General features: G+C 53.4%; 2 protein-coding genes and 1 long non-coding RNA gene across 5 annotated transcripts in view; all 3 read right to left on the minus strand.

Moving 5' to 3' along the window:
- Positions 1–470: 470 nt before the first annotated feature.
- ZNF775 (zinc finger protein 775) lies at positions 471–8,029 on the minus strand. The gene is made up of 3 exons (XM_082192421.1): positions 7,980–8,029; positions 4,410–4,503; positions 471–3,949 (listed from the first exon to the last, which is right to left on the minus strand). The coding sequence occupies exons 2-3, from the start codon at positions 4,489–4,491 to the stop codon at positions 2,262–2,264; spliced, it is 1,770 nt and encodes a 589-aa protein (XP_082048547.1). The 5' UTR covers positions 4,492–4,503; positions 7,980–8,029; the 3' UTR covers positions 471–2,261.
- A 2,434-nt stretch (positions 8,030–10,463) lies between these two features.
- Positions 10,464–20,713, minus strand: REPIN1 (replication initiator 1). 2 transcript variants are annotated; one of them, XM_082192429.1, is made up of 5 exons: positions 20,545–20,713; positions 19,431–19,549; positions 18,946–19,072; positions 17,201–17,305; positions 10,464–14,189 (listed from the first exon to the last, which is right to left on the minus strand). In XM_082192429.1, the coding sequence occupies exons 3-5, from the start codon at positions 18,977–18,979 to the stop codon at positions 12,703–12,705; spliced, it is 1,626 nt and encodes a 541-aa protein (XP_082048555.1). In that variant the 5' UTR covers positions 18,980–19,072; positions 19,431–19,549; positions 20,545–20,713; the 3' UTR covers positions 10,464–12,702. The 2 variants fall into 2 exon arrangements, with proteins under 2 accessions (XP_082048555.1, XP_082048554.1); XM_082192428.1 differs by lacking the exon at positions 19,431–19,549.
- The window catches only part of LOC309515112, a 136,074-nt gene continuing 124,152 nt past the window's right edge, over positions 10,464–22,385 (minus strand). For both annotated transcript variants that reach the window (XR_014212279.1, XR_014212280.1), the window contains exon 2: positions 10,464–11,589. This is a non-coding gene — a long non-coding RNA (uncharacterized lncRNA). The remainder of the gene's footprint in view (positions 11,590–22,385) is intronic.

The raw sequence follows: 22,385 nt of genomic DNA on the forward strand, positions 1-22,385 counted from the left end.
GTTCTCAAGCCTCTGCTTAAAGACCTCCAAAGTAGGAGACTCCACCACACTCCTGGGCAGCAAATTCCACTGTCAAACAGCTCTTACTGTCAGGAAGTTCTTCCTAATGTTTAGGTGGAATCTTCTTTCTTGTAGTTTGGATCCATTGCTCCGTGTCCGCTTCTCCGGAGCAGCAGAAAACAACCTTTCTCCCTCCTCTATGTGACATCCTTTTATATATTTGAACATGGCTATCCTATCACCCCTTAACCTCCTCTTCTCCAGGCTAAACATGCCCAGCTCCCTTAGCCGTTCCTCATAAGGCATCGTTTCCAGGCCTTTGACCATTTTGGTTGCCCTCCTCTGGACACGTTCCAGTTTGTCTCTGCTGACCTTCCAAGGAAAGTGAACCTTGGGCTCAGAACCCCGGGGGTCTCTCAGCGCTCAGAGATGGGGGGCTGGGGGCGTAAAAGCAGGAGGAGAAACAGAGGCACATTTCACAAATGTTTTAATGGAATCTCCACCCCACCCCCCAAGGAAAGGCCCCGCTCTCAAGGGACCGATGGTCTCCCTGCGGTAAATGCACTTGAGGCATGGATTCACACATGACAGAATGAAGGGGTTGTGTCTGAATGAGCAGGAGTGGATCTGCCCTTTGGAAGAACATCGGTCCTCTCCGCGGGTCTGAAACGAGCAAGTTGTTAAGATTTCTTTCCAATCTTTAGAAATTTAACGCTCGATGGGCACCGAAGACTCTGCCCTAAGGTTCGGAAGAAACCTTGCCTCCTTCTGGAAGGGGGTCTCCGTGGGGCCAGCGATGAGAGGAGCCGGGCAAAGTTTGGAGTCTGTTAGAAACTAGGAGCGCCAGGTCATGAGCCAACTCCAAACTTTTGCTGGATGCGGGAAGGATGCAAGAGGCAAGTTTTAAAAAGGAACTTTTAACAGCCTTGCTGTCTTTTCCCGCTTGGTTCCCTACTAAATGCTTTGGACTACAACTCCCATCATGCTGTGCTGGCTGGGGGCTGATGGGAGTTGTAGTCCAAGATAGCTCAGAGGGCAGCAGGTTGCTGAAGGCTGTGCTACACTGGATGGAGCCCAGCCATAAGGGATCACAACACATTCAACAACCACCTTGTTTTCACAGTGGCAGAAAAACAGAAGAGAAGATTACCCAGCCCCTGGTGAGCTATATTCAATATGGTTGGTCACACGTGGTGCCCTGATTGGTCACATGCAGTGCCCTGGTGCCTGGTCTGAGGTGGCTGTCCCCTCCATACTTCAGGTAAGTTCAGGGATATGCGGACAAGCTCACCAGGAAATAAGTTCACACCTCACACATCAGCCAGGAAACTTCTTCTGACCTGTTCCGACCACCCAGCAAAGGACACTGAGCAATACCATATCCATTCTGCATCAGGCAGACAGGGCAACCCCTGAGGTCCCGTCAGGGCCCAACACCAGGAAGGCCCTGCCCATCCTCATACAATGCTTCTCCTTTGCGCCAACCACGAATGGCCCCCCTCCAGATGTGTGGGAGTACAACTCCCCTTAACTGGCACAGCTCGACACACCTGGAAGCTGATGGGAGTTGTAGTCCACATCTTTCGGACGACTCCCAGGCTGCTTAATGTTGTGACTATTATTTGGGAGCCCCTATGCAAAGGACATGCTCTTGACCTACGTCTGGGGTGGGGAAACTTGCAAAAGAGCAGCAGCTGAGTCCATGTTGTTGCCCTTTACCCAGACTTGGTATCCCAACACAGCAGGGGTAGGCAAACTAAGGTCCAGGGGCCGGATCCGGCCCAATCGCCTTCTCAATCCGGCCCGCGGATGGTCCGGGAATCAGTGTTTTTACATTAATAGAATGTGTCCTTTTATTTAAAATGCATCTCTAGGTTATTTGTGGGGCCTGCCTGGTGTTTTCACAAGAGGAGAATGTGTGCTTTTATTTAAAATGCATCTCTGGGTTATTTGTGAGGCATAGGAATTTGTTCATTCCCCCCCCCCCAAAAAAAAAATAGTCCGGCCCCCCACAAGGTCTGAGGGACGGTGGACCGGCCCCCTGCTGATAAAGTTTGCTGACCCCTGTGGTGCAGCAGACCCCACAGCAGGATCCCACTCTTGCAAAGCACAAATGCAAAGGAGAAGATTACAGTTGAGCAGAACAGACGGACGGACGGACGGACAGACGGGACACACACAAACACACACACACACTCTTTGTCCTGGCCTGCAAGAAAAGCAAGTTTTGGCAACGACCCCCCCCCCCGAGCCGGTGGTCCCTATCGCGCCTCCACTTTCAGAGTGGGTGCCGGCCCTTGCGGGGCGCCCTTCCTGTGCACCCGCTGATGCTTGGTGAGGTGGTGCTTTTGAACGAAGCGCTTCCCGCACTCGGCGCAGGGGTAGGGCTTCTCCCCCGTGTGGTAGCGCTGGTGCCGGACCAGGTTGGGTTTCTGGCTGAAGCGCTTCCCGCACTCGCCGCACTGGTAAGGCCTCTCGCCGGTGTGGATCCGGCAGTGGATGGTGAGAGCCGACCACGACACGAAGCCTTTCCCGCACTCATTGCAGATGTACTGCTTCTGTTCCGGGGTGGGGGGCTTGGGGAGCTCAGGCTTCCAGAAGACCCCCTTCTTCGTCTGCGAGAGAGCCAGCGGCCGAGTCCCCGGCTCCACAATCAGGACCGGCTGCCCGTCGTCGCCCTGCGGGCCAGAGACCTCAGCGGGGCGGAAAAGGCCCTGCCCGCCGGCCATCAGCGATTCCACCACCGCCTCCAAGCTCTCCGGGTGTCCCAGAGCAAAGCGCCCCGCGCCCCGCTCCGCCAGGGCCTCGGATCCCTCGTGGCCGGCCCTCTGGTGCCCCGTGAGGCTCCCCTTGGTGGGGAAGGTCTGCCCGCAGGCGTGACACTGGAAACCCTTCTCCGCCACGTGGGTCCGCTGGTGCTTCAGCAGGTGCTGCTTCTGGGTGAAGCCTTTTCCGCACTCGGCGCAGGCGTGAGGCCTCTCGCCGCTGTGGTACCGGAGGTGGCGCAGGAGGTTGGGCTTCTGGGTGAAGCTCTTCCCGCACTGGGAGCACGGGAAGGGCTTCTCGCCTGTGTGGATGCGCTGGTGGATGCTCAGCGATGACCACCAGGTGAAGCCTTTGCCACACTCGCTGCAGATGAACTTCTTCACCCCCCGACGGCGCCCCGTGGGCCGTGCTGGCGCCCAGCTCAGGCCAGCCCGCACCTCCTCCCGCTGCCTCGCCACCGTCTCCCGGTAGGCCTCCTTCAGCTCCTGGAAAACCAGCCGGCGCTGGCGGGCGTGGACCCGGCGGTGGAGGCGCAGAACCGCCTTGTTGCTGAAGCTCCGCTGGCACTCGGGACAGGCGCTTGGGCCCTGCTGTGCCCGGAAGTGGGTCCGCTGGTGCTTGGCAAGGTGCTGCTTCTGGCGGAAGCGACGCTCGCACCTGGCGCAATGGAAGGGCCGCTCCGCGGCGTGGTGGCACAGGTGGCACAACAGGTTGGGCCTCTGGCTGAAGTGTCTCCCGCACGCCTGGCACCCGAAGGGCTTCTCCCCGGTGTGGGTGCGCTGGTGGGTGTTCAGCGATGACCGCCAGGCAAAGCCTTTCCCACACTCCCCGCAGGTGAAGTCTCCCTCCGCGGCACCTGTTCTCTGGGTCGCTTTGCCCTCCCCAACTCGGACGGCGCTGCGCAGCTCTTCACCCGCCAAGTCCGCTCTTCCTGCGCCATAGGTGCGCAAGCCCCTGCTTCCTCCGGAGTTGGGGTCGTCTTCTTCCTCCTCCTCCTCCGCTGGGGACATCTTCTGGTTCCTCGTGGCCAGTCTGTGCCATCGAGGGAAACTCCTTCTCCGGCTGGCGCACTGGAAAATAGCGCCTTTCACTGCCCGCTTCCTGCCGTTGGTTCCGTTTGGTTTCTTGGCCTCTTCTTCTGGACAACTTCCCTCTTTGGTATATCTGGTCGTGCAGAGGACTTCTGGAAGACAAAAGGGAAATATCAGAGCCAGAGGTTGGTGGTTGTCATTTCGAAGGAATAAAAATAAAATAAAAAGGAATAAAAATAATAATAAAAAAGGAATAATTAGAAAAGGGAGGGTCTCATTCCTGCGTACCAGATAGAGCTGGCAGACAGCTGCCCTGGACACAGAATTGACCTGCGCCTCCATGGACAGCTGTGAGTCCAAAATGACTCCCAGGCTGCGCACCTGGTCCTTCAGGGGCACAGTTGCCCCATTCAGGACCAGGGAGTCCCCCACACCTGCCCGCCTCCTGTCCCCCCAAAACAGTACTTGGGTTTCCAGAGACAGAGGTTTACCCAGGAGAACCTCCAAGCTATGGACTTGCTCCTTCGGAGGGAGCGTGACCCCAATTAAAATGGGTAACTTGCCTCCCCACTGGGCATGGGGGCTCCCCACATCTCGGAGGACAACACAAACCTGAGCTGACGTTCCGGGACGCTTCGTTTTCTCCAGAATCTCTCTTACGCAGGAGGCCACCGTTCTCTCTCCTCTCCTCCATCCTCTGGGAAGCCTGGAAAACGTAGGAACAGCCATTGATTTGGGAGGAAGAGGCAGCCCACCGTCTCTTGCGCGGTCGGGAGAAGCAACCGCAGAACGTCATAAGAACCAGAATGGCAAAGTACAATGAGGAAGAGGACGTTAAATATAGGCCTGTTCATCGGATGGACCACGTCAGCTCTCATAACAAATTCTCCCCCATGAACTTGTCCAATCCTCTTTTCATAGAATAATAGAATCATAGAGTTGGAAGAGACCACAAGGGCCATCGAGTCCAACCCCCTGCCAAGCAGGAAACACCATCAGAGCACTCCTGACATATGGTTGTCAAGCCTCTGCTTAAAGACCTCCAAAGAAGGAGACTCCACCAAAGCTATCCAGGCTGGTGGCCATCATAGCTTCCTGTGGCAAGGAGTTCCACAGTTTAACAATGCAGTGCATGAATAAGTCCTTCCTTTTCTGCATTCTGAATCTTCCAACATTCACCTCCATTGTATGTCCATGAGTTCTAGCATTCTGAGAGAGGGAGAACAACTTTTCTCTTTTAGTTTTTTATTTATACTTTTCAAATTTATACATTTCATTAGTTTTACAATCAATCTGACATTTCAAAAATTGACATCCTTCTCCCTCTCTTTTCTCTATCCACTTTCTCCTTGCCAGGAGTAATTTTACAAACTTCTAGTATGTCGACTCTTCCTCACCTTTTCCCTAAACTCAAACCAAACGCTGCGCCCTTTCCTCATCGGAGAGTCGCTCCATCCCCTCGATCTATTTCTCTGCCCTTTCCTGAACACTTTCACAACTCTATAACATCATTTTTGAGGCGAGGCAACCAGAACCGAACCCAGAGCTCCCATTGCAGCCACACCATAGATATGTTTAACAGTTTTAGTTTCAGTTCCTTTCCTTACGATCCTAATGTTAAAGGAACAGGAGTCTCTTGATTATCCAAAGATAGAAAGCATTGCCTGATCTCAACAACTCATTAATGGTGGAATAAGATATGGAAAATTGCATTACATGAAAAACTTACCTGGTGGCACACCTATTTTTTTGAAAGGCGAAACAAAGGTAACCTCTTTTGTCTCTCTTTGGGGGGATTTAACTGAAGGAAGGAAAATGCATTTTCTCTTCCACAAATCTCTCAAGAAATTTGGAATAAGTAACATCAAATTGGTTGAATTTCTTTTCCTGGTGTAATATAGAGCCTTTTCTTCTTGGTGCTCCTTATGTCTCTAAAGATCGCTCTTAAAGTTTCATGTTTTTATGTTAGGTGTGCCCCATCCCTTGTTCTCTCTCATTTCCTATGACGGTATCTTCCACTCACCTGTCTGCATCTCATGGCAAAGATCCAGGTAACCAGCTTTATAACTTCTTCTTGTCAATGTAACATCCCATGACAGCCGGGGGGGCTCGGTTGTGGTTTGGTTTTCATGTGTTTATCCCATAAAGTTCTATTTTGTTATTTGGGCTACATTGATAAAATGGAATCATTATTTATATATATATAAAATTAAAGGTCCAGCAACCACCTCTGGGCCAGGAATCGTAGCTGGAGAGACCCTTTGTGGCCCTTAGTGCCCAATGCTGGCACAACGACAGCCATTTCTGCACCAAATGACCAAGGCAGCAAGATAAACTAAAATAAAATCTGGCCAGCTGTCAAGCACGACAGGTGGACGTCCCCCCACCATGGAGAAAGCTCCACCTGGTCGAGTCTCCTTGTCCTGCAGCTGTCCGAAGTCACAGTGCCTCTGTCTAGGGAGGGGAAGTGGCACCCCCCTGAGCTACCTCTATAACCACAACCCCTGTGAGGTACCTCTGCTTAGAAACCTCCATGAGTTCGAATCCTACCCTCTGGAGCAGGAGAAAACAAGCTTGCTACATTTTCCATGCCACAGCCCTTCAGATATTGGAAGGTGGCTCTCATATCTCCTCTCCGTCTCCTCTTCCAAGATAATAATAATAATAATAATAATAATAATAATAATAATTTATTATTTATACCCCACCCATCTGGCTGAGTTTCCGCAGCCACTCTGGGCGGTTCCCAATCGAGTGTTAAAAACAATACAGCATTAAATACAAAAAACAAAACAGCATTAAATACTAAAAATACTAAACAGAGCTGCCTTCAGATGTCTTTTAAAGATAAGATAGCTGCTTATTTCCTTCACATCTGAAGAGAGGGCGTTCCACAGGGCGGGTGCCACCACCGAGAAGGCCCTCTGCCTGGTTCCCTGTAACCTCACTTCTCACAATGAGGGAACCGCCAGAAGGCCCTCGGAGCTGGACCTCAGTGTCCGGGGAGAACAATGGGGGTGGAGACGCTCCTTCAGGTACACAGGACGGAGGCCATTTAAGATAAACATCCCCAGCTCCTTCAAACATTCCTCTTAAGTCTTGATCATCTTGGTCTCCCTCCTCTGCACACCTTCCAGCTTGTCCAAACCATCCTTAAACTGTGGTACCCAGAACGAGACACAGGACTCCAGGTGGGGCCGGCCAAGGCAGAAGAGAGCGGGGATGTGACTTCCCTTAATCTGGACCCAAGACTTCATTCCCATATAGACTCTTAGCAGCCTGGCTCAAAATCCCCCTGGGGCAGCCACAAGGAGCGAGACTTTTTTCTCCACCACTGCGGAGAAGAAACAAGGGGAAGGAATGGCTTGACCGGCTGAATTGATGGCTGTCAGAGCAACTGAGGTCCTGGGCCAGAAAGGTTGACAGCGCAAGCAAGAGGAGACCTCCACCGTTTCCCAGCTCTAAGGACAATCTGCTTTGGGCATAGGGAGGGCCTTTTTAATTTGTGGCTGATACACAGCATCCTGCATGAAGCTCTGGGGCGGCTGCCAGTCAGTGCTGACAATACTGAACTCGGCAGAGGAATGATATGGCTCTGCATAAGGCTGCTTCCTATATTATATTATATTATATTCTTATATTCTTATTAGGGAAGTTTGGTAGTAGCAGTTGCTTAGCATGCAGAAGGTTCTGAGTTCGAATTCCTGTAGTATGTCCAGGTTTGGCGGGGGGTGGGGGGTGGAGACTCCCCTGCCTGAAATGCTGCGGGTCAGAGGAGGCGGCCCTGAGCTAGGAGGACCCATACGGTCTGCCTCTGTAGGCTGCTGTCAGCTGGGCACGACCTCCTCCGCCTCCTGCACAGGCAGGCAGCCCACACTCATATTGGTGCCAGCTGAGCCCGGAGAGAAGGCTGCCCCTCTTGGATCTGGCAGCTGCTGCGAATCTGCAAACGCCCCAACCAAAGGAAGTCGCCGGAGGACCCGGGAGCCAAAGGCCGAGAGGACCCGCTTGGCTCGGCTGCGCGCCTGGGCATGGCAGGCTCCCTCCCTCCAGGCAGCCAGCAAAAGGCTCCGGGGGGTTTCTCTTTGGATCCCTCCCAACAGATCCCGGGATCCTGCTGGGATCCAGTGGATCTGCAGCGCTGAGCATGCCAAACCCCCCCCCCCCCCAAAATGCTCCTACCTGGTGACTTGGGCTCTGCAAGCCAATCCCCGCCTTTTGCAGCCAGCTGGCCGAAGAGAAGGCAATGCCACCTTAAGCAGCTCCGGTGCAATGATTGGGCGCAGCGCCTGCCAATCTCATCCCTCCGGAGGGTGGGACTTCGCGCAGACGGCAGAAGCGAGAGAGAAAGGACGCCGGCGCGCAGGGAGCAGGAGGCGGCGCCTGCGATTGGCTGCGGCGCACAGCCGGGCCGGCGCCATTGGAGAAAGGGAGGACCAATAGGAAGGAGGCTGGTGCAGCTCGCTCCTCCCCCTCCTCCGCAGGTCAAGGCTTAACCCCTGCGCGTCCAGCGGAAAGTGAAACTGAATAGGAGGAGCACAATTGCGAAAAGAAAAGGTGTAATAGATAGATAGATAGATAGATAGATAGATAGATAGATAGATAGATAGATAGATAGATAGATAGATAGATAGATAGATTGATAGATAGATAGATGTTATTATTTTTAATAACTTTTTAAAAATAACTTTTAATAACTTTAAATATTATATTTAATAACTTTTAAAAATAGAATTGTGAGGTTGGGACCCCCAAGGGTCATCTAGTCCGACCCGCTGCAATGCTGGAATCACAACTAAGGAATCCCTGACAGGCGCCCCCGACCTTTGTTTAGAAACCCCCACAATGCTGCCTGCACGCCTGCGTCCTTGAACCCTGTTGCCCCAGGTGTTGTGGGACTGAAATCCCCATCGTCCCCAGCCAGCATGACCAATGGTCAGAGCAACGGTGAGGCATCAGATCAAGGCCTGCATTTTAAAATGAGCTTAAAAAATATATTTGCAAATGTTTGTATGTTTTATGCCAGGCATAAAGCAGCTGGCTGGGTGCTTTGGCAGATGTTTGTCTTCCTGCTCAGAGGCCCCTCTGATTTACAGTGGTGCCCCGCAAGACGAATGCCTCGCAAGACGGAAAACTCGCTAGATGAAAGAGTTTTCCGTTTTGGAGGTGCTTCGCAAAACGAATGTCCTATGGGCTTGCTTCGCAAGACGACAATGTCTTGCGAGTTCCTGCTGGGTTCCCCCCCCCTTTTCTAAGCCGCTAAGCCGCTTATCAGCTGATCCGATCAGCAGATAAGCCGCTAATAGCGCTAATCCGTCAATGGGCTTGCTTTGCAAGACGAAAAAACCGCTAGACGAAGAGAATCACAGAACGGATTCTTTTCGTCTTGCGAGGCACCACTGTATAGCAGTAGCAGGAGACACGCTTCTCAAAGTTGTAAAAGGAAAATTACAGGCTGGGGGCAAAGGTTACAGTGACCCTACATATTACAGAATACAATCAAGCTGCAAAAACACAATTAAGAGTTGGTAAATAGTGAGATTTATTGTTTAACAGAAATACCATGTGCCTCCCATCAGACTCGAGCCACATCTTCCTAAGGTTAAAGGGCAAGAGCTAATAGCAACAGCAGCTGGCTTGAAAGGGGGGTGTAAATTTAAGGGGTTGCTTTTGGAAACTGTTTTTACTAAGTTCCTTTCCTTCTAAAAAGCTACACAGTGGTGCCTCGCAAGACGAAAAGAATCCGTTCTGTGATTCTCTTCGTCTAGCGGTTTTTTTCGTCTTGCAAAGCAAACCCATTGAAAGATTAGCGCTATTGGCGGCTTTTAGAGGCTTTTAGCGGCTTATCTGCTGATCGGATCAGCTGATAAGCGGCTTAGCGCTATTAGAACTAACTTAGTTGGTCTTTAAGGTGCTACTGGAAGGATTTTTTTTTATTTTGACTATGGCAGACCAACACGGCTACCTATCTGTAACTGTTCCCAAAACAGGGCTGCTTTCAGATGTCTTCTAAAATTCAGGCAGTTGTTTATTTTCTTGACATCTGATGGGAGGGTGTTCCATAGGGCGGATGCCACTACCGAGAAGGCCCTCTGTTTGGTTCCCTGTAACTTGGCTTCACGCAGGGAGGGAACCGCCAGAAGGCCCTCGGAGCTGGACCTCAGTGTCCGGGCAGAACGATGGGGGTGGAGACGCTCCTTCAGGTATACTGGGCCAAGGCCGTTTAGAGCTTTCAAGGTCAGCATCAACACTTTGAATTGTGTCGGAAACGTACTGGGAGCCAATGTAGATCTTTATTCTGGATTGGTCTGGAGAGACAGTATGCGGGCAGGTAGGGTCTCATCCTGCGTACCAGATGGGAGGTGGTAGACATCCGCCCTGGACACAGAATTAACCTGCGCCTCCATGGACAGCTGTGAGTCCAGAATGACTCCCAGGCTACGCACCTGGTCCTTCAGGGGCACAGTGACCCCATTCAGGACCAGGGAGTCCCCCACACCCGCCCTCCCCCGGTCCGCCAAAAACAGTACTTCTGTCTTGTCAGGATTCAACCTTAATCTGTTAGTCGCCATCCATCCTCCAACTGTCTCCAGGAGGCTTTAATTCAACTGGTTTTGGGAAGAAAGCGCGAGGCCACGTGGCCACAGTCGACACACTGCAAGGAGCTGTGTTTTTAAAATTAACATCTACCGCTTTATTCGTTTTAAAAGAGTATACAATAGGAAACCGCTTGAAAATGAAACTGGCTTGTGTCTAAAACAGGGCACCTAGAAAGGGCAGTGTTTACTACCTGGCATTATTTTCTTAAAGTTAGCATTAGGAGTTTAGGCTGTGGTCTCCTTGTCCACAAGTCTTGCACACACGCACACACAAACGACCCGATCCCATAGCCTGCCCTGGGTATAAATAATGCCGAATTAAGCAAATAGATGCAGAGCAGCTTTTCCCCCTTGCTCCGTTTGCATGCGGTGCTGCAGAAGCCGAAGGTAAAAAGTTGAAGGAGGCTTTGAGGACAGAGGTAGGACAACGGGACTTGGAAGTCGGGCGAGAGGAACAGGTCACCATGCAAGACCGGCCGGCAGCTCCTCCTCCTCCGCGTGGATTTTGAACCTCGTGCAGAGACGACACACACATCTTCGGATCGTGTCTCGCCAGGAAGGAGGACTAGCCACCTGCTTATTTTCTAAAAATATTAAGCTGCAATCCTAAAAGGGGGAAAAAACAAACCAAAAGAATCTTGCCTGCTTCTGCGCGGAATTTCCCCCAAAGTCACGACAAGACAGGCCTGCTTCTAATTATTTTAAAAATCTATCACGCTGTGTCAGTTGTGGATGAGAGTCCTTTTTCTCACTCCCTCGCTCTCTGTCCACAGGCACATCCCTGCCCCAAATTCTGCCAAGGCCTGTTCATGGAAACCGTCCGCCTGCAAAGAAGCAGCAAAGGTCCGGGTTTTTTATTTTATTTTTAGCGCTCAGGCTGGATTTTGTTGGCAGCAGGGCCTCTGCAGTCCCTCGACTCTTGTAGTTAATCTGCGGAACTCCCTCCCTCAGGGGATGGTGACGGTCGCCAACCTAGACGGCTTTAAAAGGGGATTAGACAAATTCTTGGAGGAGGAGGAGGAGAGAGCCAGGATGGTCCTGCTGTACCTCCACTGCCGGAGCCTCTCTCCCCAAGCATTTAGTGGCCATCGCTGCCGGAAATGGCAGGAGGGCTTCTTATGGAGCTCTATTATGACAGCAGAACCTCCATGCCCTGGGGCAGTCTACCTCTGCATAACCAGATACAGTGGTACCTCGGGGTTAAGTACTTAATTCGTTCCGGAGGTCCGTACTTAACCTGAAACTGTTCTTAACCTGAAGCACCACTTTAGCTAATGGGGCCTCCTGCTGCTGCACGATTTCTGTTCTCATCCTGAAGCAAAGTTCTTAACCCAAGGTACTATTTCTGGGTTAGCAGAGTCTGTAACGGGAAGCATCTGTAATCCGAGGTACCACTGTAATGGGGGATAACAGCTGGAGGGAGTTGCTGCCCCCTGGTCCTCCTTGCTGGTTCCCCTTTGGGGCAACTGGTCAGCCGCTGTCAGAAGGGGATTCTGGGCTAGATTGGTCGTTGGCCTGATCCAGTAGGCTTCTCTTATCTTCTAACGTTCCCAAGTCTTCCGCTCTCGATCTCCATCTGCTTGCTGCCCCTGCTGGAGACACCGAGCAAAGGAAGCCCCCCAATTCGAACTCAGCCCACAGGGCCAGAGCCGAGAGCCGCCCCCTCCCCAGAGTCAGATCCATTTCATTGGAGATATCGGGGGCTGAGGCTGCAAATCCTGCGCCCCACCTGGGGACCCCTGCTCCCTTTTAAGCCACGCGCTCCCTTCTCCGTCAGAAAGAAGAGTGTGTCGCCAAACACAGCAGCCTCTCCAGGACAGCAGGAAAATACTCCCAGGAGGCCAGACCCATGGCGACTCTCTTTCCAGAAAAGAAAGTCTGGGGCCCTTCCTGCCTTGTTCGATTTCTCAGGACGGGGCAACGTTTGCCAAAGCAAAATTCCAAAGTTAAGGCAGGGTGGGGGCAGCGAGAGGAGAGGACATCTTTCTGGTGGGAAATCTGCAGACTCGCCAAGGGATGGATGGAAGGGCACCGCAGCCTTTGCCCAGTTCACGCGGCCGCAGGAAAACGTGGTTGTGTCGTAGATCTGGACCCCAGAGGTCATCCAGCCCAACCCTGCTGCGATGCAGGAACTGCACCAAATAGAAACATGGGTGTACCGTAGAACCGTAGTGTTGGAAGGGGCACCCCGGAGGTCATCCAGCCCAACCCCGCTGCAAGGCAGGAACGATTCCCGGGCAGGCAGGGAGGGCGGAGGGCCAAGAGGCAGCGGCCAGCCCAGCTATGGAGGAGCAGGCCCCAGAGGCCTAGTTTGGCGGAGGCGGTGGGGGCGGCTGGATCTGCCTCACCACATACCCCTGTCGGAGGCTGACGCCCGTCTCTCCCGGGGCGGCCACGTTCCTGTGGCTCCTCTGGTGGGCGCGCATGTTGGAGCCCTGGCTGAAGACCCTGGGGCAGAGCGGGCAGGCGTAGGGCTTCTCCCCCGTGTGCAGGCGCTCGTGAGACACCAGGTTGGACTTCTGCGAGAAGCGCTTGGGGCAGCGGCTGCAGGCGTAGGGCTTCTCGCCCGTGTGGATGCGGATGTGCGCCACCAGGTAGGGCTTGCAGCGAAACTGCTTGGCGCAGACGGGGCACACAAAGGGGCGCTCAGCCATTGCTGCGGGAGGGGGCGGCAGCACGCTGGGCAGCGGCGGCAGAGGGGTGTCGCCCCGCGCACAGGCCAGGCGGGCATCGGTCGGCACTGGCAGCACTGGCGGCTGTGGCAGGGGCCGGCGGAAGGCGTCCAGCCCGAGGGCATCCGCCGCGGTGCGCGGGTTCTGGAAGGCATCTCCTCCCTCGAAGGCGTCCATCGGGTGGCTGGGCGGCAGGGGCTCCCTGGTGTGGATCTTTTGGTGGGAGATGAGGTTGGGCTTGTGGCGGAAGCTCTTGCCGCACTGGGCGCACACGTAGGGCTTCTCGCCGGTGTGGATGTGCTGGTGCGACGCCAGGTAGGCCTTGCTGCCGAAGGACTTGCCGCACTCCTGGCACTGGTAGCGGCGCTCGCCCGTGTGCACCTGCCGGTGCGCCAGCAGGTTGGGCTTGTGGCGGAAGCTCTTGCCGCACTGGGCGCAGGCGTAAGGGCGGTCGCCCGACAGCTGCGCCAGGGCCCCCGCTTTGGGCACGGAGCCGGCGATGCCCTCGGCCGCCATGTGCGCCATCTGGTGCGTCACCAGCTCCTCCCAGCCGTGGAAGCTCCAGCCGCACTGGTCGCAGATGAACTCCCCGTTGCTGGGCAGGCCGGGCGCCTGGTGGCCGGGCAAGGGCTGGGGGCCGTAGCCCAGCGACCAGGGGTTGAAGCCATGCGTCAGAGGAGACTGCTGGTGCAGCGCCATCTCCGGCCAGAAGGGCAGGGTGCCCTCGCCCTGGCTGCAGGGGAAAGGGCTGGGGCTGGCACCCGGCTGGCCTTCCTGGGGCACGGCGAGCTCCGGCGCCTGGGGGGCCCTTCCTGCGCTCTGGGGGCCCGGCCGGGGCCACTTGCGGACGTGCAGGCGCCGGTGGGCGGTCAGCGCCAGGCGGCCCAGGAAACGGCGCTGGCACTTGGGGCACTTGAAAGGCTTCTCCCGCTTGGGGGTCTTCGACCGGTCTGCAGGGGCCCGGCCGGCCCCTGAGGGCCCCCGCGTGGCCTGCGACGCCCCTCTCTTGGGGCCCTTCTTGGCAGCCCGAGGGCGGGGGGTCTTTGCCGAGTCTGGGCCGGGTCCCTCGGAGGCCACTGGGGTGTCCGGCGCCTTTTGGGGCTGCGTCTCGGTCACGTCAGCTGCAGGAAGGAAACAGAAGAGAGGGGAAATGTGGGAATTAATCTGGACACCTCCAAAGGGGACACTTACATTGTTCCATCTCCTGGTCTTCTCTAAAAGCAGAAGGCAGACCCTCCAAGTGCCCCTGTTTTCCAGGGACATTCCTGAGTTTCTCATTTGATCACAGAATGTCCCGCTTTGTCTTAAAAGGTAAAGGGACCCCTGACTATTAGGTCCAGTCGTGACCGACTCTGGGGTTATGGCGCTCATCTCGCTTTATTGGCCGAGGGAGCCGGCGTACAGCTTCCGGGTCATGTGGCCAGCTTGACTAAGCCGCTTCTGGCGAACCAGAGCAGCGCACGGAAACGCCATTTACCTTCCCGCCGGAGTGGTACCTATTTATCTACTTGCACTTTGACGTGCTTTCAAACTGCCAGGTTGGCAGGAGCTGGGACCGAGCAACGGGAGCTCACCCCGTCGCGGGGATTCGTACCGCCGACCTTCTGATCGGCAAGCCCAAGAGGCTCTGTGGTTTATGCCTTATTGAATCCATCCAAAACTATAATTCAGAAACAATGGGAATGCTTAAATGAATATTTATACAAGCAGGGCTCAAGGTTGTGCTTAGACTAACCTTGTGAAAAATATAGAGAACATAAAGATTTGACTGATTATTAAAGAACCCAAGGAAGGGAAATGATTCGAGAAGAGATGCAAAGGCAAGCAAGATAACTGGGAGACGTGCGGTGAATGCGGTGGAAGTCTTTTATCATATTTTAACTAGGATGTGTAAATTGTAACGTTTGAAGCATGAATTTGGTAATATTATTGGTTACGAAAAGGTTTTTTCCTTTTCCTTTGTCTTTTGTCTTTTTTTTTTGTTTGCATTTTGGAAAACATGTATATAAATGTGTTTACAGTGTTATGTATTATTCTTTGTTTCCCTTTCTTTTTCTTTCCTTGTAAAATTCTATAATTTTTTTTTTAAAAAGAGGCTCTGTGGTTTAGACCACAGCACCGGACGTCCCTATTTTCACTGGAGAAATGTTGGAGGGTATGGAGTTATCTGACCCCCCGAGCCAAGGAGATAAGGAAAGTATACAGCATTTAGAAGACATTTTAAGGCAGCCCTGTACAGGGAAGTTTTTAAATGTTTAATGCATTATTATGTTTTTATATGTGTTGGAAGCCGCCCAGAGTGGCTTGCGCAACCCAGGCAGATGGGCGGGGTACAAATAATGAAATTGTTGTTGTTGTTGAGCAGGACAGCCCTACATTGAGTAGGAATGTAGGAGGGGATAAGAAGGGGAGCTCTTTAGCTGGATCAGGCCCAAGCAGGGGACCCATGCCCTGGAAGCCACAGGGGGATTGGCATGGGTATAGCTAGGATTTTTGTCATAATAATAATAATAATAATAATAATAATAATAATAATAATAATTTACTATCTATACCCCACCCATCTGGCTTAGTTTCCCCAGCCACACTGGGTGGCTCCCGACAGAATGAAAAGCACATTAAAACATCAAACATTAAAAACTTCCCTGAACAGGGCTGCCTTCAGATGTCTTATAAAAGTCAGATAGTTGTTTATTTCCTTGACATCTGATGGGAGGGCATTCCATAAGGCGGGCAGGCCCTCAGCCTGGTTAGGAGGACAGAACCTCATTTTGCTATGTATTTTTATTGATTTTTATTGATGGGGGGGGGGGCAGCTGCCCATGGGGAGCGGTGCAGCAGTAAAACTGCCAGCACATTTGCAAAGCTAAGCAGGCTCTGGCCTGGTTTCAAATTGGATGGGGACCCATGTGCAGAGATCGCTGCTTTGCAGGACCAGAGAGCCCTCAGTCTCTCTTCCAGAGCGACAGTTCTATTATTCTATGGGGTGCTCATGACAGATAAAATAAAGTCCTCCTTCACACAGCGCAGCGTTAATCTGCGGAACTCGCCGCCACAGGATGCAGGGATGGCCGCCAACCCTGATGGCTTTAAAAGCGGGTGAGACAAATTCATGGAGGACAATAAAGCCATGGATGGCTCTTAGCCAGGACGGCTCTGCTCTGCCTCCACATCTGGGGAGAGCGGATCCTGGGTTCAAATCCTGCTGGTTCCCCCCAGGCATCTGCTTGTCCACTCTGAGAACAGGGGGCTGGACTAGGGGGGCCACTGGCTCGATCCTGCAGGCGCCTCTTATGTTCTTAAACTCACAAACTGGACCTGAGCGGAACAGCAACACCCTCCCCGCTTGTGAATCGCAGTCACCATTATTCAGGAAGCAATATTTGGCCCCTGGGGCTACCAGGAGACATCGATCGCCCTCTCCCCCATGAATTAACCCCACCCTCTTTTAAAACCACCCAAGGGGGTGCCGTCACTACGTCTTGTGGGGAGTGAATTTCAAATTTTAGCTAAGTGTAGAAAAAAAGTCCTTTCTTTTGGCCTGCCCTGAATCTTGCAGCATTCAGCTTGCACGGCCTGTCCCAAGTGTTGCTACGATTGCAGAATAACTCTTCTCTGTCCCCTTTATTCATGCTGTGCATAAGTTTATGCATCTCTCTCAGGTTCAGGGCCAGTGCTTTCTTTAGGGCAGGCACCCCCAAACTCGGCCCTCCAGATGCTTTGGGACTACAACTCCCATCACCCCTCGCTAACGGGACCAGGGATGATGGGAATTGTAGTCCCAAAACATCTGGAGGGCCGGGTTTTGCAATGCCTGCTTTAGCGCAACTGGGCAGCTGCAGAGGGGTGCAGTTTTATGCAGATTAACTTTTGTTATATCTTACAAATTCCCGATAATGCATAGCAAGCACGTACTTTACCCCCTGAGCTGCAATGGGGCAGCCTGCCCTGATTCCTTGCTAGAGCCCTCCCTGCCCCCCTCTTAAAATCATCCTTCTTAGAATTCTTAGTGCTGTGGAGTTGCAAGGGACCCCGAGGGTCATCTAGTCCAACCCCCTGGAATGCAAAAAAAAATTTGCCCAACATGGGGCTCGAACCCACAACCCTGAGATTAGGAATCCCGTGCTCTTACCTGGGGAGTTGGCGTTTCCCGCAGAGGGTGGGGGGTCTGCAGCAGGGTGGGGCGCCTCTCCCCGCGCCAGCCGAGAGAGCAATTCAGGGATAGAGAGCAGGCATTCTGCAAAGGACAGAAGCAGAGGCGGGGGTTAGTTGAGGGGGGTAGAAGAACATAAAAGAGCCCCCCCCTCCACAATGGCCAAGCGGCACCTGAGGGCAGCAATGTTCTCCAACTGCTGTTCCCCCATTATCTGGTTATTCGGGGGTAGACTGCTCCTGTATATGGAGGTTCTGCTACCGTAATAAGACCTCCATTAGTAGACCCCTCCTGGATCAGGGCCTCCCAGAAACCCTCCAGCCAGATGGGAGCATGAGAGCAATTCTCCCCTCCTGGGGTTTCCCACCAGCTGGAACTCAGAAGCATCTCTGTCCCCTGCTGTGAAGGCAGAGCGCAGCCATCCTGGCTGGTATAGAATAATAATTTATTATTTATACCCTGCCCATCTGGCTGAGTCTCCCCAGCCACTCTGGGCGGCTTCCAACTGAATATTAAAAACTACACAGCATTAAATATTAAAAACTTCCCTAAACAGGGCTGCCTTCAGATGTCTTTTAAAGATAAAATAGCTGCTTATTTCCTTCACATCTGAAGGGAGGGCGTTCCACAGGGCAGGCGCCACCACCGAGAAGGCCCTCTGCTTGGTTCCCTGTAACTTCGCTTCTCGCAATGAGTGAACCGCCAGAAGGCCCTCGGAGTTGGACCTCAGTGTCCGGGCTGGACGATGGGGGTGGAGACGCTCCTTCAGGTCTACTGGTCCTTTGAGGCCATTTAGGGCTTTAAAGGTCAACACCAACACTCTGAATTGTGCTCGGAAACGTACTGGGAGCCAATGCAGACCTCTCAGGACCGGTGTTATGTGGTCCCGGCGGCCACTCCATCGCCCGCTCCTCCTCCATGAATTTGCCTAATCCCCTTTTAAAGCCACCTAGCTTGGTGGCCATCCCTGTGGCAGGGAGTTCCATAGTTTAACTCTGTGCTGTGTGAAGAAGGGCTTTGAAAACCTCTCCTGAATCTCCCAACCTTCAGCTCCCTTGGATGCCCCCGAGTTCTGGCTTCAGGAGAGAGGAGGAAAAACTTCACCCCTCTTCTATCGTGTCTGCTCTTCCTCACCCTTTCTCTAAACTAGAAAGTCCCATCTAGCACAGTATAGTCTGCACTGGCTTCCAGCAGCTCCTCTGGGCTTTCAGGCAAGGAGCCTTCCCAGCCCTAACTGGGGAAAGGATGGAAGCTGGGACCTTCTGAGCTGGGACCCTTCCTATTGAAATGAGCAAGGTTCTAAGACCTCATGTCTCTGAATCCCTGACCTCTGCTTAAAAACCTCCAAAGAAGGAGAGCCTGCCGCCCTTCCCTGGGAGTCTGTTCCCCCGTCAAACAGCTCTTTCTGTCCGGACGTCAAAGAATTGGAAGGGACCCCAGGGGTCATCTAGTCCAACCCCCTTGCAAAGCAGGAATTGCCACGTCTAAGGTCGGTAGTTTGCGCCCACCCAGGGCTGGCTGTGGGCAGGACTCCTGCATTGCATTTGGGGTTGGACTAGATATACGCTGAGGGTTCCTTCCAACTCCACAATTCTGTGATTCTATCTCTGGCATTTTCCCTTCCTCATGTTCACTCTCCTTTGGGGCCATTTGACCCCCCCCTCTCTCTCTCTCTGGCCAGCTTCCCCCCCCCCAAAAAAAAACAGTATATACGTCGACTTTACCCAGCGAGGAGACCAGCTCGTAATTCTCTGCCATTACGTCTTGGTATAGCTCCTTCTGCCATTCTGCCAGCTGTGCCCACTCCTCACGCGAGAAATAGACCACCACGTCCTCAAAGGCCACGGGCACCTGCAACGAGGAGAAGCCCCCTCTCTCAGCACCACCGGATCCGGCCCTGTTTCGGGAAGACCGCCGCCACTACCGCATCCCGTCCTGGAGGAAGGACTGCGTATTTCGGGGGCCGCAGAAGCCACCAATTGCGGCCCTTTCTCGCCCAAGGACAGCCTGCCTGCGAACCGGGTTTCCTAGCCCTGCCTGGGCACGGGGTCTGGGGCGTTCTGCATGCAGGGCAACTGTCCTGCCACAGAGCCACTTCTCCTGCATGGAGACAGGCCCTGGGAGCATCGCCTAAGCTCAGTACTGTCTCTCTCTCCCTCTCTTTTTGGGGGGGCGTTTTGGGCCAGGGGGTGGGCATTTCCAGTCCTACCTGGCGATGCCATCGGGGAGGGAGCCTTCTGCATAGAAAGCGTAGCTCTGCCACAAAGCCCGGTCCCCGTCACCCGGCAGGTGTGTGGCACGCAAGTGGCCCGCCGGGACCTCCTTGACCTTGTGGACAAACAAAAGGTGTCTGTGGTCGCTGCAGGGCGGGGGGCACACCTGTCACAGGGCCACGGCGAGGGGAGGGGGGCTTCCAAAGCCTTTCCCAATATTGCTCTGCTATTTCCCCAGCTGATTTTTCCCCCCTGGTGGTGGCCCTTTCTCAGACCATCAACAATAATATTCGAGCAGACCCTGCACTGGGCTTTGGGGAATTAACTCTGACCATTTGGGGGGGGGGCTTAGTTTCTGATATTTGGGGGGAGAAATATGCCAGGAAGACCCCTCTGTCTCGTTTTCCCAGCTCCCTCCCCGGCCCTGGCCTGCCTGCAGCTTATGGCACCGTCAAGCACCCGATTCCTTCGAAGATGGTGGCGTGGGTCGGTGGGAGGGGGGTGGTCTTCACCCAAAAGGGAAATGAAACCCGTGGTTTCGGGGTGCAGCCTCCTAGCCTGGGAGTGAGAAATAAGGGGGTCTCCGCTTCCGAACCGCCCCCTTGGGTCTCCTTTCATCCAAACGCCCCTCGCTGCTAACGCAGATCCATCCATCACCCGTGAAGTTTGACGGGAAGATCGGGGTCCCGGGGGCCGCATTTGCGCCCCTCTCCGGAGCACCCTAAATCGGGGGCCGAGCAGCGCAGCTCGGGGGTCATTTCCAGCTCTGCTCCCGGTGCCAAAAGCGCATTGAGGCGGGTGTTTCCTCCGTAGGGAAAGCAGGAAGTCTGTGGGGTGGGGGTCCCCCCCTTGCGTGCCTTTGAGGAAACCCCAAAGCAGCCTTTAATAGCTGCGGGTGGGGGGCTGGCAGCGGCTCAAGACGCACGGAGAGGGGGGCCCCCCTTTCCTTTCGCTGTAATTTGATATTCTCCCTGCAGAGGAGGCGCATTCGGATCCTGCAACCCCCCCGCCACCCCCGAGCCCCTTTGGCAGGAGGGTCCTTGTTGTGAGGTTGGGGGGGGGGAGAGATCAGCCCCCCCCCCCAGATGCTGAGGTCTCTCCAAGGCCTACCTGTGCCAGGCTCCCTCCGGCCATCCTCCAGAGCTTCCTTTGCAGCCGCCGGGCCGGAGGGGGGGGCGCCTTCTCCCCCTTCCTCCCCCTCCAAAGCCCCCCAGCTGTCAGGGAGGAGGGCGGGGCGGGGGGGGCCGCGGAGAGGCCAGCTGCGGTGCGCGCCCCGGTCCGGCTCTGCCCTCCGCCTGTCAGCTTTGCCGGCTGCTCTTTTGTTAGCCTTTGAAGATTTACGCTCCGGCGCTGCACCCTGGGAAGTGTAGTTCCTCCGCCAGCAGGAGATGGCAGCCTCGCCTGCAACAGAAGGGGGGGTGGCGGGGGGGGGATCCCAGGGATGGGGAGCCGGACTCCCCAGAGGCGCGCCTGCGCCTGGGCGCAAAGGAAAGCCTGCTCCGCTTCGTGCGCAAAGGGAACCTTCTCCGCCTCCGCTGCTTCGCATTGCTCAGCGCAGCCAGATGCACACAGAGAGAGAAAACTTTATTCGCATTAGCCAGTGGCCACAACAGCAGTAAAACATCACAGTATATGCAGAAAAGGAAATTTAATAATAATAATAATAATAATAATAATAATAATAATAATAATAATAATAATAATAATAATAGTTTATTATTTGGCTGAAATGACTGGCAGAATCCGAGATCAGGGAAAAGAGACGGCGGAAGAAGATTGGAAGAAATTTAAGATCTCTCTTAAGAGACATTGTAAAATTAATGAGTGTTAAAATGTGGCGGCTATAGAAGTCAGCAGATTACAGCTGTAAAGATTAGGTTAAAAGAAAAGAAAGGATTACAATTAGATTAAATTAAAGGTGAGGATTTGCTGAACTAAATATTTGAAATTGGAATGCAGAAAGGGGAGGTATGAGGAGGTCGGTGAAGTAAGGTTTAAGAGAATAAGGATTTGAAATTATACTTGTTTGTCTTTGTGTGTGTTTGCTTGTATTTTATAATTTGTGAAAACTCAATAAATATCTTTAAAAATAATAATAATAATAATTTATTATTTATACCACGCCCATCTGGCTGAGTTTCCCCAGCCACTCTGGGCGGCTCCCAATCAAGTCTTAAAAACAGTACAGCGTTAAATATTAAAAACTTCCCTGAACAGGGCTGCCTTCAGATGCCTTTTAAAGATAGGATAGCTGCTTATTCACATCTGAAGGGTTCCACAGGGTGGGCGCCACTACCAAGAAGGCCCTCTGTCTGGTAACTTTGCTTCTCGCAGGGGGGGAACCACCAGAAGGCCCTCGGAGCTGGACCTCAGTGTCCGGGCTGAACGATGGAGGTGGAGACGCTCCTTCAGGTATACTGGACCGAGGCGATTTAGGGCTTTCAAGGTCAGCACCAACACTTTGAATTGTGCTCGGAAACGTACGGGGAGCCAATGCAGATCTCTCAGGACCGGTGTTATGTGGTCCCGCCGGCCGCCCCCAGTCACCAGTCTAGCTGCCGCATTCTGGATTAATTGCAGTTAATCTTCAAAGGTAGCCCCAAATTTGATATAAGAGCACAATTTAAAGTCCTGAATCAGCCACCAGTTAGTGGCCCTTATTCTGATAGCCCCTGCTAGGAACCTATACAGTGGTACCTCAGGTTACATATGCTTCAGGTTACAGATGCTTCAGGTTACAGACTCCGCTAGCCCAGAAATAGTACCTCGGGTTAAGAACTTTGCTTCAGGATGAGGACAGAAATCGTGGTCTGGCGGCGCGGCGGCAGCAGGAGGCCCCATTAGCTAAAGTGGTGCTTCAGGTTAAGAACAGTTTCAGGTTAAGAACGGACCTCCGGAACGAATTAAGTTCTTAACCCGAGGTACCACTGTAAGAATATAATAATAATAAT

The sequence above is a fragment of the Podarcis vaucheri genome (genome assembly GCF_965113315.1).
Source record: "Podarcis vaucheri genome assembly, chromosome: 12".
Taxonomy (NCBI): Eukaryota; Metazoa; Chordata; class Lepidosauria; order Squamata; family Lacertidae; genus Podarcis; species Podarcis vaucheri.

Coding starts and splice junctions, on each gene's coding strand:
- REPIN1 (XM_082192428.1), bottom strand. CDS start 20,568: ATGGCCGGAGGGAGCCTGGCACAG. Junction 19,073..20,544: donor CCGGAGGGAGCCTGGCACAG/GTAGGCCTTGGA, acceptor TCCTCGTTGCAG/GTGCCCGTGGCCTTTGAGGA. Junction 14,190..17,200: donor GGGAAACGCCAACTCCCCAG/GTAAGAGCACGG, acceptor TCCTTCCTGCAG/CTGACGTGACCGAGACGCAG.
- ZNF775 (XM_082192421.1), bottom strand. CDS start 4,491: ATGGAGGAGAGGAGAGAGAACGGTGGCCTCCTGCGTAAGAGAGATTCT. Junction 3,950..4,409: donor GTCCCGGAACGTCAGCTCAG/GTTTGTGTTGTC, acceptor TTTGTCTTCCAG/AAGTCCTCTGCACGACCAGA.